The sequence below is a fragment of the Podarcis gaigeae genome, assembly GCF_964106915.1.
Source record: "Podarcis gaigeae genome assembly, chromosome: 5".
Taxonomy (NCBI): domain Eukaryota; kingdom Metazoa; phylum Chordata; class Lepidosauria; order Squamata; family Lacertidae; genus Podarcis; species Podarcis gaigeae.
This window is the reverse complement of record NC_139681.1, coordinates 14,890,294-14,914,165: the sequence shown is the minus strand read 5'-3', so window position 1 is coordinate 14,914,165 and position 23,872 is coordinate 14,890,294. Positions and strand designations below refer to the sequence as shown.

Genomic DNA, 23,872 nt, shown 5'->3' with positions numbered 1-23,872 from the left:
GTTTGCTTTTGTACGATTGCGCCCATAACAACACAAACACTAATACAGTGGTACCTCGGGTTAAGTACTTAATTCGTTCCGGAGGTCCGTTCTTAACCTGAAACTGTTCTTAACCTGAAGCACCACTTTAGCTAATGGGGCCTCCTGCTGCTACCGCGCTGCCGGAGCCTGATTTCTGTTCTCATCCTGAAGCAAAGTTCTTAACCTGAAGCACTATTTCTGGGTTAGCGGAGTCTGTAACCTGAAGCCTATGTAACCCGAGGTACCACTGTAATGAAATACGTAACAAACAACTATAACAGCAAGTGTTCTTGACAGAGATGGGTGAGCTTTCAAAAGATTAATTTGGAAACTATCAGGAATAAGACTCTGAGGATTGGAGCCTTTTTATCTGCCCCTGTACAAACGAAAAGAGCAGCTTGAGAAATTGCCGGACCGGTGGGAGCGCATTTCCCCCTCACCTCCAAACTAACTGAGCTCAAAAAGTGGATGTGCTGGAGAGCCCCCCACTCCCAGGAGTGTTTTGCAGGAGATGTGCTCACCCCTCACCCCGACATAGCTCCATTACATTAAACAGGAGAGATCTGATCCACCAATTCTTCTCGGGCTCAGATTTTAATCCAAGGGAGAGAAGAATTCTTAAGCTTGTAATGTTTGCCTCTCTTTAGTTGGTTGCACTGCAACAAGGAGAACTTCACCCAAATCTTTGGTTCTTTCAGGAAACATGGTTGCTGCAGTTCTTCTGCTCAGTATAAGGGCATTTCTACATTTGGTCCAGGCATGTAGAAGCTGCTCAGCATGAGACATTCAATTTCTTATCTACAGTTTGCATTTCTGTGATTTAAAATCAGCTCATAAGATGCTAAGACCATCTATTGAAGGGGAAATGAGTTTTAAGCAAATGAAAACCACTGTTCCCCTACAGCTGCTAGGACAGAGGGTTTTTTTTGTTTTTTGTTTTGCTCAGTTTGTTCATTCAGAGATACAGAGAAGAAATGTAATGATCACAGGATTGTTGCAGTAGCTTCCTTGGGAATATGTAGAAACAAAAATACATAAGCAGTATAATGACGCAGGCACAGAGTTGACAGTTGCAAGTGACAACTTTTTGGGTTGTAAGTTCTTATTGTTCCCATGCATCTTTTGTAGATGCATGCATCCACCTGAAGCTATGGAAGAAATTATTTCCATTAAAAAAGCGGAAACAAAACCCTATGAGGGTGCATGGAGGATACCTTATTTTTAAGACTAACTTGGGTAGGTCAGGAAGAAAGGCGAGGACATGTTCACAGATACAGAAGATCAGAGTTTTGTACTCTGTTCAGCTACCTTCAGAATTGCTAATGTGGATTAGAATGGCAATCCACAGTCATGGACAGATAGGGTAGAAGCCCACACTTTCAACTACTGAGTACCCAATTATATGATGGGTCAGCTAGAGCATTCAGGTGTAACTAAGCATATTAGTGGAGTCACAGGACTCGCTGGTCATGTTTTTAAGACAGTACACATAAAGTGATTTGCAGCATGTGTCTGAAAAAAATCTGAAGCCCAGCCAAGAAAGATGTCTCTAGCAACAAATTCTGAAGTGGCAAAGTTCCTGCTTTGTAGGCTAAACCAATGAAAGAAGAAACAAGTTATTTAAGAGATGGTTTTGAGCAAAACCAGATTGGAGCCAAAGTTGAGGCTTGAGGAAACTTGCCAAGATTGCTCTGGTATGGAAAATAAGTATAAAATATGTTGGGTGGGCCTTTTCTCCTGAAGATGAACTATCCATTCATTTGTTTTTCTCGCCGGCATATAAGGCCCATCTTCAGAAACAGCTGCAGGCAAGCTTTTGTTTATTTCCAAAAGGAATTGTCCCATCAGGAGCAGAATTAAGTCCAGAATTAAGTATGACTGCTCCTTCTCCTTGCTGGCTTTACTGCAATACCACTAGACACATGTTGTGTCTACTCTGGGCAGGAGGAAGCCAACCCAACTGCAGGGATTCTGGGTGAAATAAATAGTAATAGACCGCCTAAATGTTTTATGGGAAACATTCAGTAGAGACCAGCTCTTTCGTCCAACCAAAGCTCTGGCACGACCTTATTTCAGTGGTACATCTTCAAGGATAAGAGAACCCACAAATCACAGCCTTCATTTAAAAAGATCATCTCAAAGATAAGGCTAAAGAGATGCTAAAAGGACACAAAACAAAGAACTGAGTTAAAACTAGTGTGACTTAATCATAGGGTACAGAAGGCCTTTAAAAAGCTCTGATAAACATCTGCTCTTTTTCTTAGCAAAAGGGACCCTTGGTGGGGGTGGTTTTTCTTTTTTCTTTTTTTTTGAAAACCATTATTTCCACCCTAATCTTTTAGCACACAGTCTTCAGCTTTTCTTTGTTGCATGCTTTCCAAACACTTTTGTTATCTTGTTCACTTCAGTGTCCAGTTTGTGCCTTGCTTTATTAAACAAACAAAAACTGAAGGGATGTCTCTAGCAACACTCCCCAGACCCTCCAAATGTCCCTATTTTCCAAGCACAGTCCAGAATTTACAGAAGCCACTCCAGTTTCTGATTTGATCCCAGAATGTCCCACTTTTCCTCAGGATGTCCCTATTTTCATTGGATAAATGTTGGAGGGCATGGAGTTATGTGACCCCCGAAACAAGGAGATAAGTAACCATACATCTTTTAGAAGATCTCTGAAGGCAGCAATGTATAGAGAGAACTTTTCTGGTGTTTAATGTTTTATTATGTTTTTATATATGCTGGGAGCTGCCCAGAGTGGCTGGGGCAACCCAGTCAGATGGGCGGGGTGTAAATAATAATAATAATATGATGATGATGATGATGGAGGAATAGGACATCCCTATTTTTAACCTAGACAGCATCTTAAAAAGCAGAGGCATCACCTTGCCAACAAAGGTCCGTATAGTTAAACCTATGGTTTTCCCAGTAGTGATGTATGGAAGTGAGAGCTGGACCATAAAGAAGGCTGATCGCCGAAGAATTGATGCTTTTGAATTATGGTGCTGGAGGAGACTCTTGAGAGTCCCATGGACTGCAAGAAGATCAAACCTCTCCATTCTGAAGGAAATCAGCCCTGAGTGCTCACTGGAAGGACAGATCCTGAAGCTGAGGCTCCAATACTTTGGCCACCTCATGAGAAGAGAAGACTCCCTGGAAAAGACCCTGATGTTGGGAAAGATGGAGGGCACAAGGAGAAGGGGACGACAGAGGACGAGATGGTTGGACAGTGTTCTCGAAGCTACCAGCATGAGTTTGACCAAACTGCGGGAGGCAGTGGAAGACAGGAGTGCCTGGCGTGCTCTGGTCCAGGGGGTCACGAAGAGTCGGACACGACTAAACGACTAAACAACAACAACAACATTTTTATCAGAGAAACGTTGGAGGGTATGACACCCCAGTCCACTGGGATTCAACCAGTTGCACTGGGCAGAGGTTTGAGTTCAGGTGGAAAAGAGTAAGGAGCAATCCAGAGCAGGAAGCAACTTGCGTTGAACTTCCAAAAACACATGCTTAGGTTTGCGCTCCCCGATGCACCTTTGCTCAGTTTTAGACAGGGCTGCATTTGGGCCATACCATGCTGGCTGAAAGATGACTTTGGGGAGGGGGGTGGTGGACCACTGGGAAATGGCAGCAACATGAGTGTGAAAGAGAAATGCCTTGTGCTGCGTACAAAGGCTAACCTTGTTTGCACAGCCCTCGGGCACACCAGTTTCCACAGCTCCTTCCTTCCTTGCTTGCTTTATTTCTTTTTTAAAAAGCATTGAATCCCCCCCCCCCAACCCCGCTGTAATCCCTTCTAAACCACAGCATTTTTCAGGTGCTCTGTGTAAGTGAAACTATAATCTCTGGTAAAACAGACTGCTTAAACTGCTGTAGCATTAGGCCAATCGAGTCCAGAGACCCTGGATTTCCCATCTGCCCAGCCACCAGCGAGAGGATTTCAGCCTGAAAGGCTGGCTAAAGCCCCAGCAATGGGGAAGAGCGGGACCAAGTCTTATTTTGCAAAGCTGCAGAGGGTTAAGAGACCAAAAGCTATTTGTCCTAGCATTTTGAAGCTATTCAAGACTGATCTTCCTTGTCAGGTTTTCAGGAAAAGATCAACCCATCCCATCCTTTTCCCCCCTTCTAGTATTTATCAAGGTTTGGAAGGGAAGATATTTCACACCTCTCAAAGGATTAAAGAGTGAAGGAACCTGGAAGAGGAGTAGGGAGCAATAACAAACTGAGGGAGGGGGGGAGAGGAGAATATTGCTGGCTCTTGTAATCAGCGCATTCCTGATTGAGCAGGCAAACGTTGGAGGATTTGCCCTTTCTTGGCACTCGACCACTGAAAATGCCAGGTGGACCATTAACATGCCAAATTTTTGCTGGAATATCAACCGGTCATCCCAGGGAAATCTTGGTTTCTCAGAAATCTCTAGTCGTCTTGCCAACAGGGATTTAAACGTTAAGAAGATGGGGGAGGAGTAAGACAGAAATCTGCTCCCATTTATAGAATCATAGAATCATAGAGTTGGAAGAGACCACAAGGGCCATCGAGTCCAACCCCCTGCCAAGCAGGAAACAACATCAGAGTACTCCTGACATATGGTCATCAAGCCTCTGCTTAAAGACCTCCAAAGAAGGAGCCTCCACCACACTCCTTGGCAGCAAATTCCACTGTCGAACAGCTCTCACTGTCAGGAAGTTCCTCCTAATGTTTAGGCGGAATCTTTTTTCTTGTAGTTTGGAACCATTGCTCCGTGTCCACTTCTCTGGAGTAGCAGAAAACAACCTTTCTCTCTCCTCTATGTGACATCCTTTTATATATTTGAACATGGCTATCATATCACCCCTTAACCTCCTCTTCTCCAGGCTAAACATGCCCAGCTCCCTTAGCCGTTCCTCATAAGGCATCGTTTCCAGGCCTTTGACCATTTTGGTTGCCCTCCTCTGGACACGGTCCAGTTTGTCAGTGTCCTTATTGAACTGTGGTGCCCAGAACTGGACATTTCCTAGTACTTTAGCCATTGAGATTTCTGCCAGTACCATCACGGTGTCACACCCCACTTGAAATGCTGTGTACAATTCTGGCTAGGTAAAGGTAAAGGGACCCCTGACCATTAGGTCCAGTTGTGGCCGACTCTGGGGTTGCGGTGCTCATCTCACTTTATTGGCCGAGGAAGCCAGCGTACAGCAGTTCGAAAGCACGTCAAAGTGCAAGTAGATAAATATGTACCGCTCCGGCGGGAAGGTAAACGGTGTTTCCGTGCACTGCTCTGGTTCGCCAGAAGTGGCTTAGTCATGCTGGCCACATGACCCGGAAGCTGTACACCAGCTCCCTCGGCCAATAAAGCCTTTCCGTGTGCACACTAGCCTGTATTTCTGTGCTGTACTCAAGCACAAAACCCAGCAGACTGGTGGATCTCTCAAATCCACATTAGGAATGCACACATTTTTCTTACATGCACAAGGAATTCCAACATATGGTGGATCACGTAGTAGGGAAGAGAAAGAAGATGAGCCATGCTTGTTTACTGAGCTGCCAGGAGGCTGGCAGAATCTTACCTAATGTCCACCCCTTCAGGAAACCTTGAATGATTCCACTTCAATTTTTTTTTAAAGTTCTTGGCCTTGGTAGGTTTGGATATCACACACTGTCTCTCGCCTTGTCATTCGCCCCCCCAGAAAACTTTGCCCATCCCTATCATAAACACACCATGAATCATTCATCTTTAACAGATTATGCAAATTGGGGGGACATAAAATCAATAATAATCAATAACTGCAGCCACTTAATTGCCAGCAAAGACATTTTTAAGAATGAGCATTATCTGCAGCCTTTTCTTGGGTAATGGCACCATTAATCCAAACGTTGGATCCTGGCCTAAATGTAGCAGCATCCCTCCTCCACCGTTCCCCTCCCTGTCCTTGCCCACACCTCTGAGTGTGCGTTCTTAATTTCCAGGCTTTGCATTTCCTCTCATTACTGCTGGCACACAACTCCGAATGTTAATGGTTCTTGCTTTTTTTGTTACTCTGTGCCTGATTGAAAAGTCGCATACAGATTGAGATGTTAGTGTTAAACTGCCACCTGGGAACATCAAGCTGGGTCTGAAATGAACTTTTCTCCCTCGTAGAACCAGATGGATCAGCCAGGAGTGTTCCCGAGTGGGCCTGAGACTGTTCCAGGGCAGTGGAGTGGGGGGAGGAAGAGAAACACTTCTACTCCAGCTTAGGGGGTTCTTTGGCAAGAATCGACATCCTCTGCTTTTCTCAATCCCATTGGCTCACGCCCTGTATTCCAAACCATGGCTGCTCCTCAATATCCTTGAAAGCGCTTCGTCTATCATTCTATCTATGAATCAACACTGCTTCCATGACATGTATTAATAAAACGAGATGGGAAGAGGACCTGCAAGTACCGTATTATTCCGTGTATAACACACCCCCATGTATAAGACGACCCCTATTTTGGGGACCCTATATTAAAGAAATGGGGGAGATTGCCCAGAGTTGTTGAGCTTTTTTGAGGGGGTTGTAGCCCACAACCACTCAGCCGCCTGACCACCACTGCCAATCACACGCCTTGCCAAAGCCACCAATCGTCTGCCCGCTCGCTGCCAGCAGCGGCCAATTGCCTGCCCAATTGCTGCAGCAGCAGCAGCCAATTGCCAGCAGGCCTTGCCGCAGCCAACTATCACCCACCCAATCGCCACTGACAATCTCTTGCTCGCGGCTGCCACCAATAGCACCTCCCCCTTCTGCACTATCCATGTATAAGACGACCCCCAATCTTGAACACTTTTTGATAACAAAAAAGCATTGTCTTATACATGGAAAAATATGGTTACTCACGTGACTGGAATGTTACATGGGGAGGATTTGCATATGTAGCCAGCCAGTGCTTTTTTTTCCTGAAAAAAATGTTTAGTGGTACTCTGATTTCCCTACTCATATTGAAATACTGCCCCTCTATGAGGCCAAACTTAGATTCACAAAATGTTTAGAGGTATGCGTACCCCTGTGTCCCCCCAGAAAAGAAGCACTGTAGCTAGCTCATGTTAAAATACGAGTAGCTGTATGCACTCATTCCTCTTACATCACTTTCAGGCTTAGGAATGATTTGTAGGATCTTTCCTATGTTGATAATCCAAAGCATGTGAAATAATAATAATAATACAGTGGTGCCTCGTAAGACGAAAAGAATCCATTCCGCGAGTCTCTTCGTCTAGCGGTTTTTTCATCTTGCGAAGCAAGCCCATTAGCGGCTTAGCGGATTAGCGCTATTAGCGGCTTAGCGGCTTTTAGCGGCTTTTAGCGGATAAGTGGATAAGCGGCTTAGCGGGTTAGAAAAAGGGGGGGAAAGGGGGGGAAAGTCGGAAAAACTCGCAAGACATTTTCGTCTTGCGAAGCAAGCCCATAGGGAAATTCGTCTTGTGAAGCACCTCCAAAATGGAAAACCCTTTCATCTAGCGGGTTTTTTGTCTTGCGAGGCATTCGTCTTGCGGGGCACCACTGTAATAATAATTTTATTATTTGTACCCCGCCCATCTGACTGGTTTACCCCAGCCACTCTGAGTGGCCTCCAATGTATATAAAAACATGATAAAACATTACACATTAAAAAGCTTTCCTATACAGGGCTGCCTTCAGATGTCTTCTAAAAGTTATATAGTTACTCATCTCCTTGACAACTGAAGGGAGGGCGTTCCACAGGGTGGGTGCTACTACAGAGAAGGCCCTCTGCCTGGTTCCCTGTAGCTTCACTTCCCACAACGAGGGAACCACTAGAAGGTCTTTGGTGCTAGATCTCAATGTCTGGGCTGAATGATGGGGGCGGAGATGTTCCTTCAGGTAAACTGGGCCTATACTCTCCTAGATATACAGAACTCTAGATCTCTGTCATGACTGTGGAGTCAGGCTCCTCTTCTTTGGGGACTTAGGCTAGGGATTCAGAGTGGGAGAAGGAATCACCTTAAGTCCTGATAACACATACTGCAACAGAAGCAAATGGAAGTTCATTGAACCAGAACCTCTCTGGCCCGAGGAGGTTCAGTTGCCCATCACTGAGTTAAGGATTCCAGCTCAGATACTCTACAAAAATCATAGCTTCCCCTTTTCTGTCAGAATCAATGGCTGCCCAAGCAGGCTGGGGTGTTTAAATGAAGAGGCTTCCATTACAGAAGGCAGAGCTAAATACTGGGAAAGAGTTGCAATTCCTATTTAAGCCTCTCTCTCAGGCCAACGACTGCTGAAACAATATCTGAGCTCTGCTCTGAGCCCTGGAAAGCTGCTGTCCAGGGTACCATTGAAGCCTTGCCTCCCTATTGCTATCTCATCTAGATTAGGAATATATTCTCCATTTATCCTGCTTTTGGGATTGCTGGGAGGCCTCCTGAGGGAGAATCCAAATGGATGCCTCTTTTCTGAAGCAGCCAGGGATACAGCTGATGACACAGCACTGGAGTCATCTGGCCTAATCAATGTTGCTGAGAGGTGTCCTTCCAGTCAATTTATTTAGCACTTCCAAAGGCAAAAGAGTGGATGTGCTTTTCCAGTTGCTTCAATGAACAAAATATGGAAGAAGAAGAAGAAGAAGAAGAAGAAGAAGAAGAAGAAGAAGAAGAGGGGGAGGAGTTTGGATTTGATACCCCGCTTTATCACTACCCGAAGGAGTCTCAAAGCGGCTAACAATCTCCTTTCCCTTCCTCCCCACAACAAACACTCTGTGAGGTGAGTGAGGCTGAGAGACTTCAGAGAAGTGTGACTGGCCCAAGGTCACCCAGCAGCTGCATGTGGAGGAACGGAGACGCGAACCCGGTTCCCCAGATTACGAGTCTATCACTCTTAACCACTACACCACACTGGCTCTGAATACTCAGAACCGCAGTACCTCAAGGACTGCCTCTTTCCATATGAACCTACCCAGACCCTGAGATCATCTTCTGAGGCCCTCCTTTGGGTGCCTCCTCCTCGAGAGGTCTGGAGGGTGGGAACATGAGAACGGGGCCTTCTCTGCAGTGGCTCCCCATCTGTGGAATGCTGTCCCCAGGGGAGTTTGCCTGGTGCCTTCATTATACACCTTTAGGCACCAGGCAAAAACATTCCTTTTTAACCGGGTCTTTGGTTGATCCAATTTACATCCTATGCCCTTTTAAAATGTGTTTTTGGGGGGGGGGCTACTGGGCTGTTGTTTTTATTTTTATTAGGTATTTTGTGGTTTTATGTTTTGATTTTATTCTGTGAACTGCCCTGAGACCCCTGGGTATAGAGTGGTATATAAATTCAATATATAATATAAATACTATAGCTATGTCTATGCATTGGCCATTTAGTATTGTATCATCACATTCCTGGCTTGTATTTAGGTAAATATTCAATCAAACAAGAAAAAATAACTAGATTTATTTTCTATTTCGGCAGCATTTCCATGAGCCTTGCCTAGGTCTTTTTATTGTGCCTTGCTGAGAATTCTTCAGCAGCTTAGGATGAGTACCCAACGGAAGTGAGCTTGAAAGAAGCTGTGTGGCCTGTCACCATGTTTGGTCAGCCGGACTGGCTCTCCTGACAGTAATAACACGGGGTTTTGCATCTGAACACACACACACAAAAAATCTACTGCGTTTCCTTCCCTTTTTCCTTCTCCTCAAACAGCTATTCATCTCTAACACCAGGTACAATTCGTAAAGACAGAGTTTTCAGCTACAAGGAAAAGGAACAAACGAAAGCAAACCTTATCAGCTATTTTGAGGTGTTTCTAAGGAAAAACTTTCAAAACCAAGCCTTTTCTTCTATTCTGAGGGCAAATACGATCTGAGCTTTTGCTTCTTACCTCAAGTAGCCTAGTTGCAAATCCAGAGATTAATTCATGGCTGAATTAATTTGTTGTTTAGATGGAATGTCCCCCCCCCCAATTGTTTACTATCCTAAAAAGGATCCTCTGATTTAGTGGGTGGTTTTTAAAAATAAACACCATCTTAAATGGCGTCCAACCTTTTTTCTCACATAGGTGAGAAAGCCTCTTCCAAGGCTGTGTTGCCTTGTAGATCATGTGCATAAAGGTAAAGGGACCCCTGACCATTAGGTCCAGTCGTGACTGACTCTGGGGTTGCGGCGCTCATCTCACTTTAGTGGCCGAGGGAGCTGGCGTACAGCTTCCAGGTCATGTGGCCAGCATGACTAAGCCGCTTCAGGCGAACCAGACCAGCGCACGGAAACGCCATTTACCTTCCCGCCGGAGCGGTACCTATTTATCTACTTGCATTTTGATGTGCTTTCGAACTGCTAGGTTGGCAGGAGCAGGGACCGAGCAATGGGAGCTCACCCCATCACGGGGATTCGAACCGCCGACCTTCTGATCAGCAAGTCCTAGGCTCTGTGGTTTAACCCACAGCTCCACCCGCGTCCCTAGATCATGTGCATGCAAGCTTCTAGAAGCAAAGTACGCTTCTTGCTTCAGAATTATTGTTTTTACCCATGTAGAAAACAGTGTAAAATAAATGCAAATGTTAATAAATAACTTGGCTTAAAGTCATACAGTTAATTAACCAAGCTATCTTTGATTGGGTGGCACCCATTCCTTTATATTCTCAGAGGCTCAGCACAGCAGAGGATTCTGTTCTCCGTTCCCTCCTGCTTTTCATCTGCCTTCTCCCCTGGCCGCTAAAGCAAGTAAGGTCCCTGGTGTTCCAAACAGTTAGCTGGGGGAAAGAACCAGATGGAAAATGGGTAAGAGAAATGTCTCATTGCATGCGGGAATGTAAAGGTATGGCATCAATCTCTGGACTGCAGCCTGGCCACCCTGATCTTTATCACTAGAGTCTTCTCCCTGGTACTTTTAACACCATGCTCTAGGGTCTCTATAAAACCAGAGGCTTCTTGGGAGAACATTGGAAATGCTTCTGAATCAGGATACATTTTGATTTCATTTTATTTTACATTTGTCCTGATAACCACAAGGCCTAAAAGCACTGCTCTTCTGGGGGGGGGGGGGGAGAAGCCAAACTGAGCTTCTTGTGGTTCTGAATAAACTGTTTCTATGAAAATAGCCATGTTCTGAGTTCTGTGGCGAGATCAAACATTTGACCGTAAAATGCTCATGATGCGCACACAGGCTGATTTTCATTTTGAAATATTGCAGTCCTTCTTGACTGAATCTTCCACTAAATTTCAGTTTCTAGATGCTTAAGCAGCAACACCTTAACGCAAAATAACAAGGGTAAAACCACTTTCTTTCTTTTTTGAAAAACCCAAATTAATCTTTCAAATAAAAAGTTCTTTCTTTTCATAACAACTGTGCGTGAGGGTAAAGGAAAGCTGCTGGAACAAAAATCGTCCAAAACTGCATAGGATGTGAGTATATGGGCTCAATCCCTCAAGGTCTATATTGGTTTTTTCAGTGACCTGTCCATTCGTTCTGTAGCCTGAGGTCTCAGCAGCTATTTTTCAGAAGGCAAATGGTTTGTTATCTCACTTTCTCAGCCCTTGCCGGTCCCTCCTCTCCCACATCACATGCCTTAGTTTACAAGAACATCAACATCTTCCCTTACCCAGCTACTTCACAGATTCTGGTGAAATCTGAGGGTGAAATCGCATTACCGGATCTGACCATTTCCCCCATCAATGAGACAAATGTACCCCATCTTGCAAAGGGGTTCAACTATAGGCTAGCTTCTGCGTAAAACAAAAGCAACAATCTTTAACCCTTGGAGTCTTTTCAAGCACTACACCAGCTACTTGCAAGCATTTCCACACAAGCCCAATCCTCAACTATGTGGGGACCAACCCAATCAACCCCATATTATACACTTATTAACACTTGTAGAAGCTTAACATAGACATAAATGCCAGAGCTACCCCAAGCCTGCCCAATGCTGGCCTCCCAGGGAGCGGGTGGTGCTGTGGTCTAAACCACTGAACCTCTTGGGCTTGCTGATCAGAAGGTTGGCAGTTCGAATCCGCAAGACTGAGGTGAGCTCCCATTGCTCTGTCCCAGTTCCTGCCAACCTAGCAGTTTGAAAGCACACCAGTGCAAGTAGATAAATAGGTACTGCTGTGGCAGGAAGGTAAACGGCATTTCTGTGCACTCTCGTTTCCATCATGGTGTCCCGTTGTGCCAGAAGCAGTTTAATCATGCTGGCCACATGACCCAGAAAGCTGTCTGTGGACAAACGCCAGCTCCTTCCGCCAGAAAGCGAGAGAAGCGCTGCAACGCCATAGTCGCCTTTGACTGGACTTAACCATCCAGGAGTCCTTTACCTTTATACCTATTACAGCCAATTTAGTTACTGTGGAGATTCTCGTAAGAGTTCTAAACAAAGCAGCTGAGGAAAACCTGGGATAGTTACAAGCAGGTTACGAGATAAAGAGTTAAGTCTATCCATATGGGAATGCCTCCCCTCATTTTAAAGTAACTTTAACAGAATATTGCACAACTCGAGGTCTATTCACTCATTCACAGGGAAGTTTTTAATGTGTGACATTTGGATGTATTTTTAATCTTTGTTGGAAGCCGCCCAGAGTGGCTGGGGAAACCCAGCCAAATGGGTGGGGTACAAAAAATAAATTATTATTATTATTACTATTATTATTATTTGGCTATGTGCAAATGGAGAGATGGAGCAAGTTAGAGAAATTGTGCTCTTTGACCCCTGCCCTATACACATTCACCTGAATGTGTGAGAAAAGTCTATGCACCAACCACCTCTATGTACCTAGGCTCAGACTATGGATTGGAGAGCCGGCAACACACATAGAGAAATGGTGCTGTATCTATACTATCCACACATATTGTTTCCGTTTGTTGTGTACAAACAGTCCATCTATCCATCCATGTATGAATGAATGAATGAGCGGACAACACTAACTCTGTGTTACATAATAATCAATGTTATACAGTGATACCTCAGGTTAAGTACTTAATTCGTTCCGGAGGTCCGTACTCAACCTGAAACTGTTCTTAACCTGAAGCACCACTTTAGCTAATGGGGCTGCCGCGCCGCCAGAGCACGATTTCTGTTCTCATCCTGAAGCAAAGTTCTTAACCTGAAGCACTATTTCTGGGTTAGTGGAGTCTGTAACCTGAAGCGTATGTAACCTGAAGTGTATGTAGCCCGAGGTACCACTGTATTTTCATTCTGCTTTTCAGACAAGTACTCTCTCCCAAGGTGGCTCGCAAGGGTTAAAAATTCTCATCCTTATTCCCAGAGGCAACTGGTTGGTCACTGGGGAAAAACAGGATGCTGAACTCAAAAGGCCTTTTATCTGGCAGGACTCTTACTCTTCTTACATTTAGCACAGTGCTGGCAGCAGGTACTGAACATAATATTAAAACAAGGTACAGGCCCTGCTTCCAGACTTACAAACTAAAAATATCAGGAACGCAAGGGAGAGCGGAGGTAAAGAAAAGAAAAGAAGGGAGAGGAGGAAGATGGGTTTGACAATGCCGGGATGACGTGGTGAGTTGTAAACAGTCAGAGACAATATGTGAGTGAATCCACCACAATGTGACACCACTGTCTACCTAGGCACCTCCAAAATGTAAAGCAGTGGATTGGGTCCCCTACTGTAATGCAGTTTGGTGGAAGCGAGGACCATCAGTGGTAGAGCATCTGCTCTGCATGCAGAATATATAAAATAATAATAATAATAAAATAATAATAATAATAATAATAATAATAATAATAATAATAATAATAATAATAATTATACCCCGCCCATCTGGCTAGGCTTCCCCAGCCACTCAGGACAGCTCCCAACAGAATATTAAAAACACGAGAAAACGTCAAACATTAAAAACTTCCCTAAACAGGGCTGCCTTCAGATGTCTTCTAAAAGTCAGATAGTTGTTTATTTTGTTGACATCTGATGGGAGGGCATTTGACAGGATGGACACCACTACCAAGAAGGCCCTGTCACCTTACTTCTCACAGGAAGGGAACTGCCAGAAGGCCCTCAGAGCTGGACCTCAGTGTCTGGGCTGAACAAAGGGTGGAGATGCTCCTTTAGGAATACTGGGCCGAGGCCGTTTAAGGCTTTAAAGGACAGCAGCAACACTTTGAATTGTGCTCAGAAACATACTGGGAGCCAATGTAGGTCTTTCAGGATCAGTGTTATATGGTCCCACTGGCCACTCCCAGTCACCAGTCCAGCTGCCACATTCTGGATTAATTGCAGTTTCTGAGTCACCTTCAAAGGTAGCCCCATGTAGAGCGCATTGCAGTAGTCCAAGCGGGAGATAACTACAGCATGCACCACTCTGGCGAGACAGTCCACAGGCAGGTAGGGTCTCAGCCTGTGGACCAGATGGACTGGTAGATAGTTGCCCAGGACACAGAGTTGACCTGCACCTCCATGGATAGTTGTGAGTCTATGGGCACATACTGGATTCAATCCTTGATATCTCCAGGTAGGGATGGGAATTTTCCCCTGCCTAAAATCCTAATCAGGGTAGACCAGGCATAGGCAACCTTTGGCCCTCCAGATGTTTTGGCCTACAACTCCCATGATCCCTAGCTAACAGGATTGGCGGTCAGGGATGATGGGAATTGTAGTCCAAAACATCTGAAGGTTGCCTATGCCTGGGATAGACATTGCTAAGGTAGATGAACCAATGGTCTGACTTGGTTCAAGTTTAGGAAGCAAACATATAACAGGGATCCAATGAGATTATAGAAATCAATCAAATATCTTTAAAAGCCTGAGAGAAAAAGCAGGCATAATCCAGCCCCTAAAAGAGAGTAATGACGGTGCCAGGTAAACTATTCAATTTCATGGCAATATGAACTACTGCTGGTGGTTTGTTGGTTTGTTTTTAAGTGAGGGACACCCCCAGTTCACTTGACACATTAAAAATAATCAAGATTAACCATAGATAAACACACACAGCACCCTCATTACAAGGCGTGACAGCTAAGATGTCTTTAGAGAAACAAGACTACAGGTTCTTGGTAAGGAAAAATACCCACCCCCCAAACCCACAGAAACACACCTAAAATGTAAGGGGGGGGGGGAGAAAACCATAAACGGCAAGTGTTTAAATCATTCAAAGTATAAAAACACTTGGTATTGTGAAATCTAAAAAAATACGAAGGAAAAACAGGAACGGCGGGCCATTTCTTAAACGACTCTTGTTGTGAAATTCTGTCCCTTCTCCACCTAACACCACCAGTCATGATCACTAAGGCAGAAGACCAAACACCCATGTGGGGGTGATCTTTGCTAACATCACTAACTTCTGGACGCAGAGCAGTCCATCAAATGATATCAAACAATGTTTGTAGGAATACATATGTTCAGCCCATCACATGGTAGAAAATATCATGTTGTAATTAAGCTGGTCATCTATATTCACCCTTTCTCAGACAAAGGCAAGTTTGTGAGAGTCTGTCCTTTACAATGCAGCATGGGAAATGACCTTCATAAACCAAAACAGGCCCTCTTTTTCCAAGTTTAGAAAGCAAGCGGTGTTGCTCATTATTTACTCATTACAAATAGGGATATTGGTGTTAGGAGGTTACCTGAGGTTCGGGGCCTGTTATAGGTGAAATATTCTTTCTGCCTCCCACAGTGACACCCCCCCCTTTTATAGCAGGAGGTACCAAGCCATGCAAGTATTTGTCTTAAAGAGCAGGATTTTGGCTAGAAGGGATAAGTGGTTTGAGACGATGCGAGTCAAATTCAGCTCAGCATCCACAAGGTTAAAGGTCCGGCTGTCATGCATAAAGTATACTTTTGGCACTTTCCTCACCACACAAGATGCAAAAGTCCACTCCTATGTACAGCTAGTCAACATGAAAGGAGAAATTGTGGGTGGGTTTGTAATGAGCTGCTGTCAGCTTCCTGATGACACCTGAATACAATCCAGGTGGTGGGGTAGCTTCTTTGCATTGCAATCTGGATCAGCAAGTCCGCTCACCTTCCTGGTGAGGCAGCATTATGGGTCAGCAGTGGCATCACACAGGCCCCACAAGGGGGCTCAGGTCGCTGGGATCCTGGCTGAACAGGTGAGGGGGCAGAAAGCGCCCCTGCACCTATCAGGAGCTGGATTCAAGCATGCCTGCATGACTGGCCAATGGCAGGCAGGCTTGGGGGACGCGGGTGGCACTGTGGGTTAAACCACTGAGCCTAGGACTTGCCGACCGGTCGGCGGTTCGAATGCCTGCAATGGGGTGAGCTCCCATTGCTCAGTCCCAGCTCCTGCCAACCTAGCAGTTTGAAAACACATCAAAGTGCAAGTAGATAAATAAAGGTAAAGAGCATTTCTGTGCGCTGCTCTGGTTCGCCAGAAGCGGCTTAGTTATGCTGGCCACATGACCCGGAAGCTGTACGCCGGCTCCCTTGGCCAGTAAAGCGAGATGAGCGCCGCAACCCCAGAGGTGGCCACGACTGGACCTAATGGTCAGGGGTCCCTTTACCTTTACCTTAGGCAGGCTTGGACACAGGGCTGGCCTTGGGGGCAGACCTAATGAAGCAACCACCTGGTTTTCCTTGTCGGATTGACCTAGCAGGCGGACCGGAACTTAATGGTCACCCTATGCCTATGCTAAACCTCATTCATTTGTATTCAATAAAGCCGTGGCCTTATTCAATCCAAAGTCAAGTGTGTGCTGTCCTTATTCTATATGCAGTTGGTTGGGGTGATGGGAGGCACAAAGCCTTGGCATGCAATTGTCTGGGTTAACAATCCATTTTGAGATGGAGATGCTAAGGGACAGGAGTCCTCCTTGTAACCTGAGGACCCAAGTTCTGCTTGAGGACCCAGTCTCTGAAGCAGCAGCAGCAGCAGCAGCTTTGCGAGTTGGGTTTGCTCCTGAATCCAGCTTTCACATCAGGATATTTAAGTAGCATCCATGGCCAGGATTTGCCTTTTACAGTCATTTGGCCATTTTCATTCGAGTTCTGGTAACGTTGTATTTGGACAACAACACCAATGTGCCCTGTGTAGGGCTGCTCTGGAAGACCATGCAGAACATGGATCCAGCCCATATCATTAACTGTCAGGGGGCATCAACAGCACTCAACGCCTGTTATCTGGCGACTGGCTATTGTCTAGGCAAGATGCAAGGTGCCAATTCTTACCTTGGAACTTGAATACTTCTGGAAGCATGTGCTTCAATATGTCCTCCACCCTTCTAACAAATATAGGTAAAGGTAAAGGTACCCCTGCACGTACGGGCCAGTCTTGACAGACTCTGGGGTTGTGCGCCCATCTCACTCAAGAGGCCGGGGGCCAGCGCTGTCCGGAGACACTTCCGGGTCACGTGGCCAGCGTGACATCGCTGCTCTGGCGAGCCAGAGCCGCACACGGAAACGCCGTTTACCTTCCCGCTGGTAAGCGGTCCCTATTTATCTACTTGCACCCGGAGGTGCTTTCGAACTGCTAGGTTGGCAGGCGCTGGGACCGAGCAGCGGGAGCGCACCCAGCCGCAGGGATTCGAACCGCCGACCTTTCGATCAGCAAGTCCTAGGCGCTGAGGCTTTAACCCACAGCGCCACCTGCGTCCCTTTTCTAACAAATATACCTAGATCTAATTAGATGCTGCCTCCAAATGCCTGGCTATCATAACCAGTAGTCCCAGGGTATGCTCTGTACCTGGATGGGAGAGGTGACTGCCTAGGGACCACCTGTGCACCGTCTTGGCTTCCATGATGGAAGGAATGCGGGGATATCAATGGAAGAAAATACAACAGTGGCCACAAAAATACAGGGCTCTCTCAGTTACAGCACACTGGCCCTTGTTCCCCAAGACACAGCCTTCTGATGCTTTGTTAAGACTATGGTTTCAAAAGGCCTTTTGGACGAGCTATGGTTTGGCAAGTTTTAGCTCAGTGTGGGCTGGCTGGATTTTATTGCTGAGTTTTGTGCTTTTTAAAAAAGTTTATAAAGTGTTCAAATGACTTCATTTGGTATTTTAACGTTTAGTTATTTATTCTGTGAGTCTAGGGGGCCAAAGGGGAAATGGGTGGCGCTGTGGGTTAAGCCACAGAGCCTAGGACTTGCTGATCAGAAGGTCGGCGGTTCGAATCCCCGCAACGAGGTGAGCTCCCATTGCTCGGTCCCTGTTCCTGCCAACCTAGCAGTTCGAAAGCATGTCAGTTCAAGTAGATAAACAGGTACCGCTCCGGCGGGAAGGTAAACGGCGTTTCCGTGCACTGCTCTGGTTTCGCCAGAAGCGGCTTAGTCATGCTGGCCACATGACCCGGAAGCTGTACGCTGGCTCCCTCGGCCAATAAAGCGAGATGAGCGCCACAACCCCAGAGTCGGCCACGACTGGACCTGATGGTCAGGGGTCCCTTTACCTTTACCTTTTAGGGGGCCAAAAGGCAGGACAGGGGTGAATCAAGTACCTGCCAACTGGTTCAGCTGGCAAATCAATGCTGCCCCCCCCATCAGAGTCCTGCCTTCCTTCTTCCCATCTTTTTCAAGGTCCCTTTCCTTGGCTCTCTGTTTTGGGAGCACGCCACGGTTTCGGGAAAAGCAGAAGCGGGGTAATGACAATAGGAAAGGAAAAGCTTTTGACTCCGGCCTCTGCACTCGTAACTTACCAGTCACTACAGGGTATGTCTGGGGTCCTGACACGTTGTTCCCCAGGTCTGGGTTAGCAGAGCTGGATAGACTTGACTTGACTTCATCAAGACCAGGGGTCAGAGCTGGGAGGGAGTACTCATTACCCTAGGGAAGAGAGAAAAGAAAGCTCTCTATTGATGGGCTGGAAGGAAGGGAACAGTGGGCAGATGGGAGGAGGGGGTGACAGTTAGGAAGAGGTGCAACGCGGTCCCTGCACAGATGGGAGCAAAGAAGGAGGGCACAAAGCAGAGGAAGGGCAAGCTCTGGCCAGCACACCCCCCCAAAGCCCACCTCCTCTTGCCTATGTATTTCCTTTTCCCTTATTGGCCAGATTCTATTGGGTTTCCGCAGCAGATGCTACAAGATGGAGGTTTGGCTGGGAGAACCCCCTTCATTCTTTGAAAGGCAGATTCAGAAAACTTGACTGTTCTTGCCACAGAGTGTGGGAAAAGGTTCTGCTAGGGGCAGAAAATGTCCTCTGGGGTGGGTGGGATTTGCTTGCTGATCAGCTCATCCCCACAGCCGTTCTTCGTCTCTCTCTCTCTCTCTCTCTCTCTCTCTCTCTCTCTCTCTCTCTTATTTATTTATTTATTTATTTTAAAAGAGCTTCCTTTCTTGCTTCCCCCAACCCTTGTGCATTGGGGTATGAAATTGGGGTGGGGGCAGGCCACATGGCTAACAGAAGGGTGGGAGGGGGAAAACTCATTGCATTTGAAAAGGGTGTCCTGTCCAAAAGGCACTGGTAATTGCCTTTTTATTGTGGCAGCCTCCAAACCAGACACGGGAACCGGAGAGACTACAGGAGGGGGGGGGAAAAAAGCAGGAAAAGTTGTTCTGATTAATATTACGTTAAATTAAAACTGATTTTCTGCTCTTTTTGCTTTGTTTTTTCCCCTGTCCCCGCTTTCCATGCCAGCTCCCAGAGAGCTGCCCTCCTCCTGCCGCCCTCCCTGGCCAGCCGCGATTGCCTAGTCATTTCCAATTCCTTCTTGTATTGATCTTCCTGTAGAAATCAGTTTTGTAATTAGCTGCAAATTAGGCTTTCTGCTGGGGGTGAGGCTGCCCCCTGATTTATCACTGGAGTAATTCGCTGTGATCGGAGAGAAATTAAAATGAACTCAATTAGGCTTTGGATTTGCTTTATGGGCCCCATTCAGAGTTTCTGGGGGAAGAATGACTGTGCTGGTGTTTAATAGTCTAATGAAAGTAAATAAAGGTTATTCATTGTAATAAACTCAGGGACTCGGGGATAGCAGGAGCCTAAAGCCAAGCTCTCCTTCACTTCCCATTGTTGGTTTACCGCTTGGGGTGATTGAAAAAAGACTTTTGATCTTTGTGTTAAAGGCAAACCGCTTGGGGGATAAAAGGCAAGCCTGGGGGAGGCAGGTAAAGATGAAGGAGGGACAGAGCTTTCCAAAGCAGCGCTTGGGCTTGGCATCAAGCAAAGGGGAAAAACGCTCCATTCATTCTGGATAAGTCCTTAGCTTCTGCTGGCTGGGCTGAACTGAAAGAGGAGGACTTCCTGCTGAACTGTATCAAATCTGAGTCCTCACAGGTTGTGTCCTGTCTCTGACAAGGGCACACCCACCACCACCATCAGCTGGAAGATGGCAGGAGGAAGCTCTGTTTGGCCATTAGGAAACTCAAAAGAAGAATTCTCTGTAAACTGAAGGGTCTGTTAAATCAAAGGGGAGCATTTTAGTCAGTGACTCGGCTTCCTCAACCCTTCTTGCCTAAAGTTTGACATTATTATATTTTAAAACAACAACAACACACCCCTTGTTTTTGCAACCTAACGTTCCTGTATTACTATGCACAGAATGAGAATTTATGGGTCCTCTGATAACTCTTCTACAATAATAAAATAGGACTTGGAAACCCATTTTTTCTTTTCTCGGAGGATAAAAATAAAATAATGCTACAGATTGCATCATGATTTTACAATAAATGTTTCATCTATTCATTATTTATTGTCTGTGTGTGTGTGTGTGTGTGTGTGTGTGAGAGAGAGAGAGAGAGAGAGAGAGAGAGAGAGAGAGAGAGAGAGAGAGAAAACTTCCCAGGAAATACTTATTGAAGGGTGGTATATAAATCAATTAAATATTTTTTTTAAGAAACCCACTCAAAGGACTAGCCTTTTAGAAAATATCTATCTACAGCTCTGTGCAAGAGATACTGTTTTCACACTCAGCTGTGACATCTCCTATTGGAGTTCTTGGGGAAGGGAATTAACTGTCTGTGACCTTAATGAGAACAAAAATTACACTGATGTCTTATACGTAATGTGCACAGAATCTGGTCAACTGAATCTTCCAAAGTAGCCTTCGTTTGTGTATCCCAGATGGAAAAATATAGACTACTGCCATCTTTAGGACACAACTGTTGAGCACAAACAAGAGTGCATGTGTACATATTTTGGGTGCGTCCTTACACAATCAAATAACCAAAGGGAAGGTGTGTGCGTTCACACAAATGCCTAAATGGTGTGTTTGAGTGGCTGTGATTGTCTGAGGAGCGTTGCAGGAAGTGTGCAGTTACCCAAAGTGATGTAAGCGTGGGTGTGAGTTATAGGCTGCCTTCAACATTATCATCCAAGGTGCCTCAAGGTGTACAAACAATACTATCGGAAAGCAGTATGTGTGTCTGTTTCCAAAAGGAGGCATGAAAAGAACCGATCTATTGGTGGGGAGGGGAGCTACAGAAGACACAAGACTTCTCTAGAAAATGTGCCTGCATGCTAGTATTTCGGCATCGCATTTCCATGTACCTTAAAGCACAAAGTGGGCATGCCAGTACCTTTCAAAAGTTGGAGATGTGCTTTCTGTGTGCTTGGGTGTGAGAGCATGCAGGCAGGTTTTGCACAAGTGTGTGGTGCATAGCTGTCAAGTGTCCCTTATTTGGTGGGAAAGTCCCTTATCCCAGCACTGTGTCCCGCTGCTGTCCCTTATTGATGATGTCCCTTAAATTTCCTGGGTTTCAAAGGAAGCAGCTCCTCTCCCTCCCTCCCTGCCAGCCAGGGAGGAGGGAGGCTCCAACTGTGTTGCTTGGCTGCGTTGCTCACCCAAGAAGGAGTCTAAGAACGACTGGGGGGGGGTGGAGCTTGCATGCCTTGTGCCAATCAAATCGGCCGTGGAGAGGTGACGGTAGTTTTCCTTGCTGCATCCCCTTTGCCGGGTTGCTGCACTGTGGGAACCACCGCTTGAGGCTTTGTTTGGCTGCTGGCTGGGCTTTCTGCCTTTGGTTGGGAGGGGCTCAGAAGTTGAACATAGCTGTGCTCTGAAAATCACTTATTTTGGCTGTTGATCCCTTATTTTTGAGGCTGCTGGTCCTTTATTTTCAAATCTGTAAGTTGACAGCTATGGTGTGGTGACAACTGGGGAAGCAAATGATGCATGCATGCCATGGACTCAAATGAGTTTTTTGTCTGCCTGTCGTTCTTTCGAGACAGATGCAGATATGACCAACTTTAAAAGAGTGTGGGGACTCACAAAGAAAAGTATGCCAAGTGGGAGGGTGGGCATGTGAAAATGGGTACATCATTTACACCACAAACTCATGTTGGTTTCACACCAATTTAACTGTCACGGCTTCCCCCACAGAATTCTGGGAACTGTAGTGCGGGGAGGGCATGAGAGCCTTGTTGAAAGGCTGTCCCCCCTCATGCAGCTACAGTTCCCTGGGGGGGGGAGGGGTGATTAGGAAACAAATTCGAGGTCTGTAAATGCAGAGTAAGGCAAGTACAAGAAGTAAGGAGTGAAGCAGCTTTTCCAGCTGCATGTATCCCAAATGCTTCTCTCCCCTGCCCCCCCGCCCAAGCTGGGTCCACACCTGCTCAGATTTGATGTGCTCTGATGCCTGAAAGACATCAGGGTAAGAAGGACGCTCGAAGACCCGATCTAAAGCTTCCAGCTGCTGCTGCGTGAAAGTGTCGGCGCGAAGGTGCTTCCGCAAACTATCCACACTGCTCTGGGAATCGCCGTTGGGGACTGAGCCCTCGGATACTTCTGCGAGACACAGGGAGAGATAACAGGGCATTAGTGAGGGTCGTCTCTCTCTTGCCAAAAGCACCCAATGCCTCCTTCTCAATTGTCTGGGCAAGAGGGTCTGGGAACCTGGCGACATTTGCTCCAGATCCCAGGCCCGATTACCAAGTGTCTTTGTGCGAGCTGTCCACCCCTTTTAGATGACAACATCGAGGCTTCAGAACCAAGCCCAGTCTGCACAAACTTGTACTCTGTGCTAGAGATGGCGTTTCACTTGGTGTTTGGGGCTGTTTGCATCAGCCTGGTGCAATCTGGGCTGTGGAGAATTAGGGCTTAGTTTCTTAGTCTGATTATTCCTACTCTTTAATATAGATAATCACCCAATCTACATACCATGTAGCAAAAAAGAAAGAAAGAAAGAAAGAAAGAAAGAAGGGGGGGAGAGGAGGGGAGAGTATAGGACACCTGCTCATACAGGATACAAACAATTTGTACCTCTTTACAGAAAGGAGTGGCCTTTCAGAGCAATGCTCTCCAGTGCTCTGCGTAAGGGCAGCTTTCATACAATAGTTCCAAATGCATATAATCACTTAATGAGCCACATTCTGAAAACAACAAAAAACCATGCGCTCAAGGCTGCTGGCGGGATTCCCCCACCTCAACCCACATGTCTGCAGTCCTGTTAGTCTACACATCTTTCTCTCTCTGTCTGTGACACAAATAGAGACACACACACACACACACACACACACACTTTGTGTCAGATCAAATTCTCTGGGCAGTCCACACCAAGCTGGGCACTACCTCCTGAACACAAAAGCTCCACTTTACTATGCCCCGGGGCAGAAATTCTCTGTTTCTTAATCCTACTTGTATGTGCACTCTGTCCGGCTAAGGTCTTGAGTTGTTGTTCATATACCACCTTCGACCTACGCTAGACAAATTTGATAGAAAACAGCTTTGTACTACATGTATGCAGCCATATTTAGATTTTTTGGGGGTAGATTTGCATTGCCCATGACGAGATCTCAAAACAAGCCCCAACATCACTGTCACGAGGTAAACAGACCACTAAATAATTACATTTGATTCGTTATTGAGGAATCGCCCATCCCCTTCCCACGTCAGGCTCGGTCTATTGCAATCCTCACCAACTTCTGCATCCGGTTATCAGGCACGGAAGGGTGCGATTTTGTGCGTGCCTCCCTATGCAGGGAATAATCTGGAACCTCAGACAGCACCCCGCCCCCCAATTCCAAGCTGGCTTGCGCTTGCAGAGATACAACACCAAAAGCCTAGCGATGAATCGCCATTCAGATTT

The 23,872-nt window shown here is 46.1% G+C and overlaps 1 protein-coding gene and 1 long non-coding RNA gene across 16 annotated transcripts in view; one reads left to right on the top strand and one right to left on the bottom strand.

Moving 5' to 3' along the window:
• PAX2 (paired box 2) overlaps positions 1 to 23,872 on the bottom strand; it is a 156,272-nt gene that overhangs the window by 12,978 nt on the left and 119,422 nt on the right. For all 15 annotated transcript variants that reach the window (XM_083738430.1, XM_083738421.1, XM_083738423.1 and 12 more), the window contains 2 exons: positions 22,397 to 22,572; positions 18,547 to 18,673 (listed from right to left, as the gene is read on the bottom strand). In XM_083738430.1, coding sequence (XP_083594556.1) covers positions 18,547 to 18,673; positions 22,397 to 22,572 — 303 coding nt within the window. The remainder of the gene's footprint in view (positions 1 to 18,546; positions 18,674 to 22,396; positions 22,573 to 23,872) is intronic.
• LOC310844417 overlaps positions 1 to 23,872 on the top strand; it is a 205,400-nt gene that overhangs the window by 170,915 nt on the left and 10,613 nt on the right. The gene's annotated exons all lie outside the window — the stretch shown is intronic.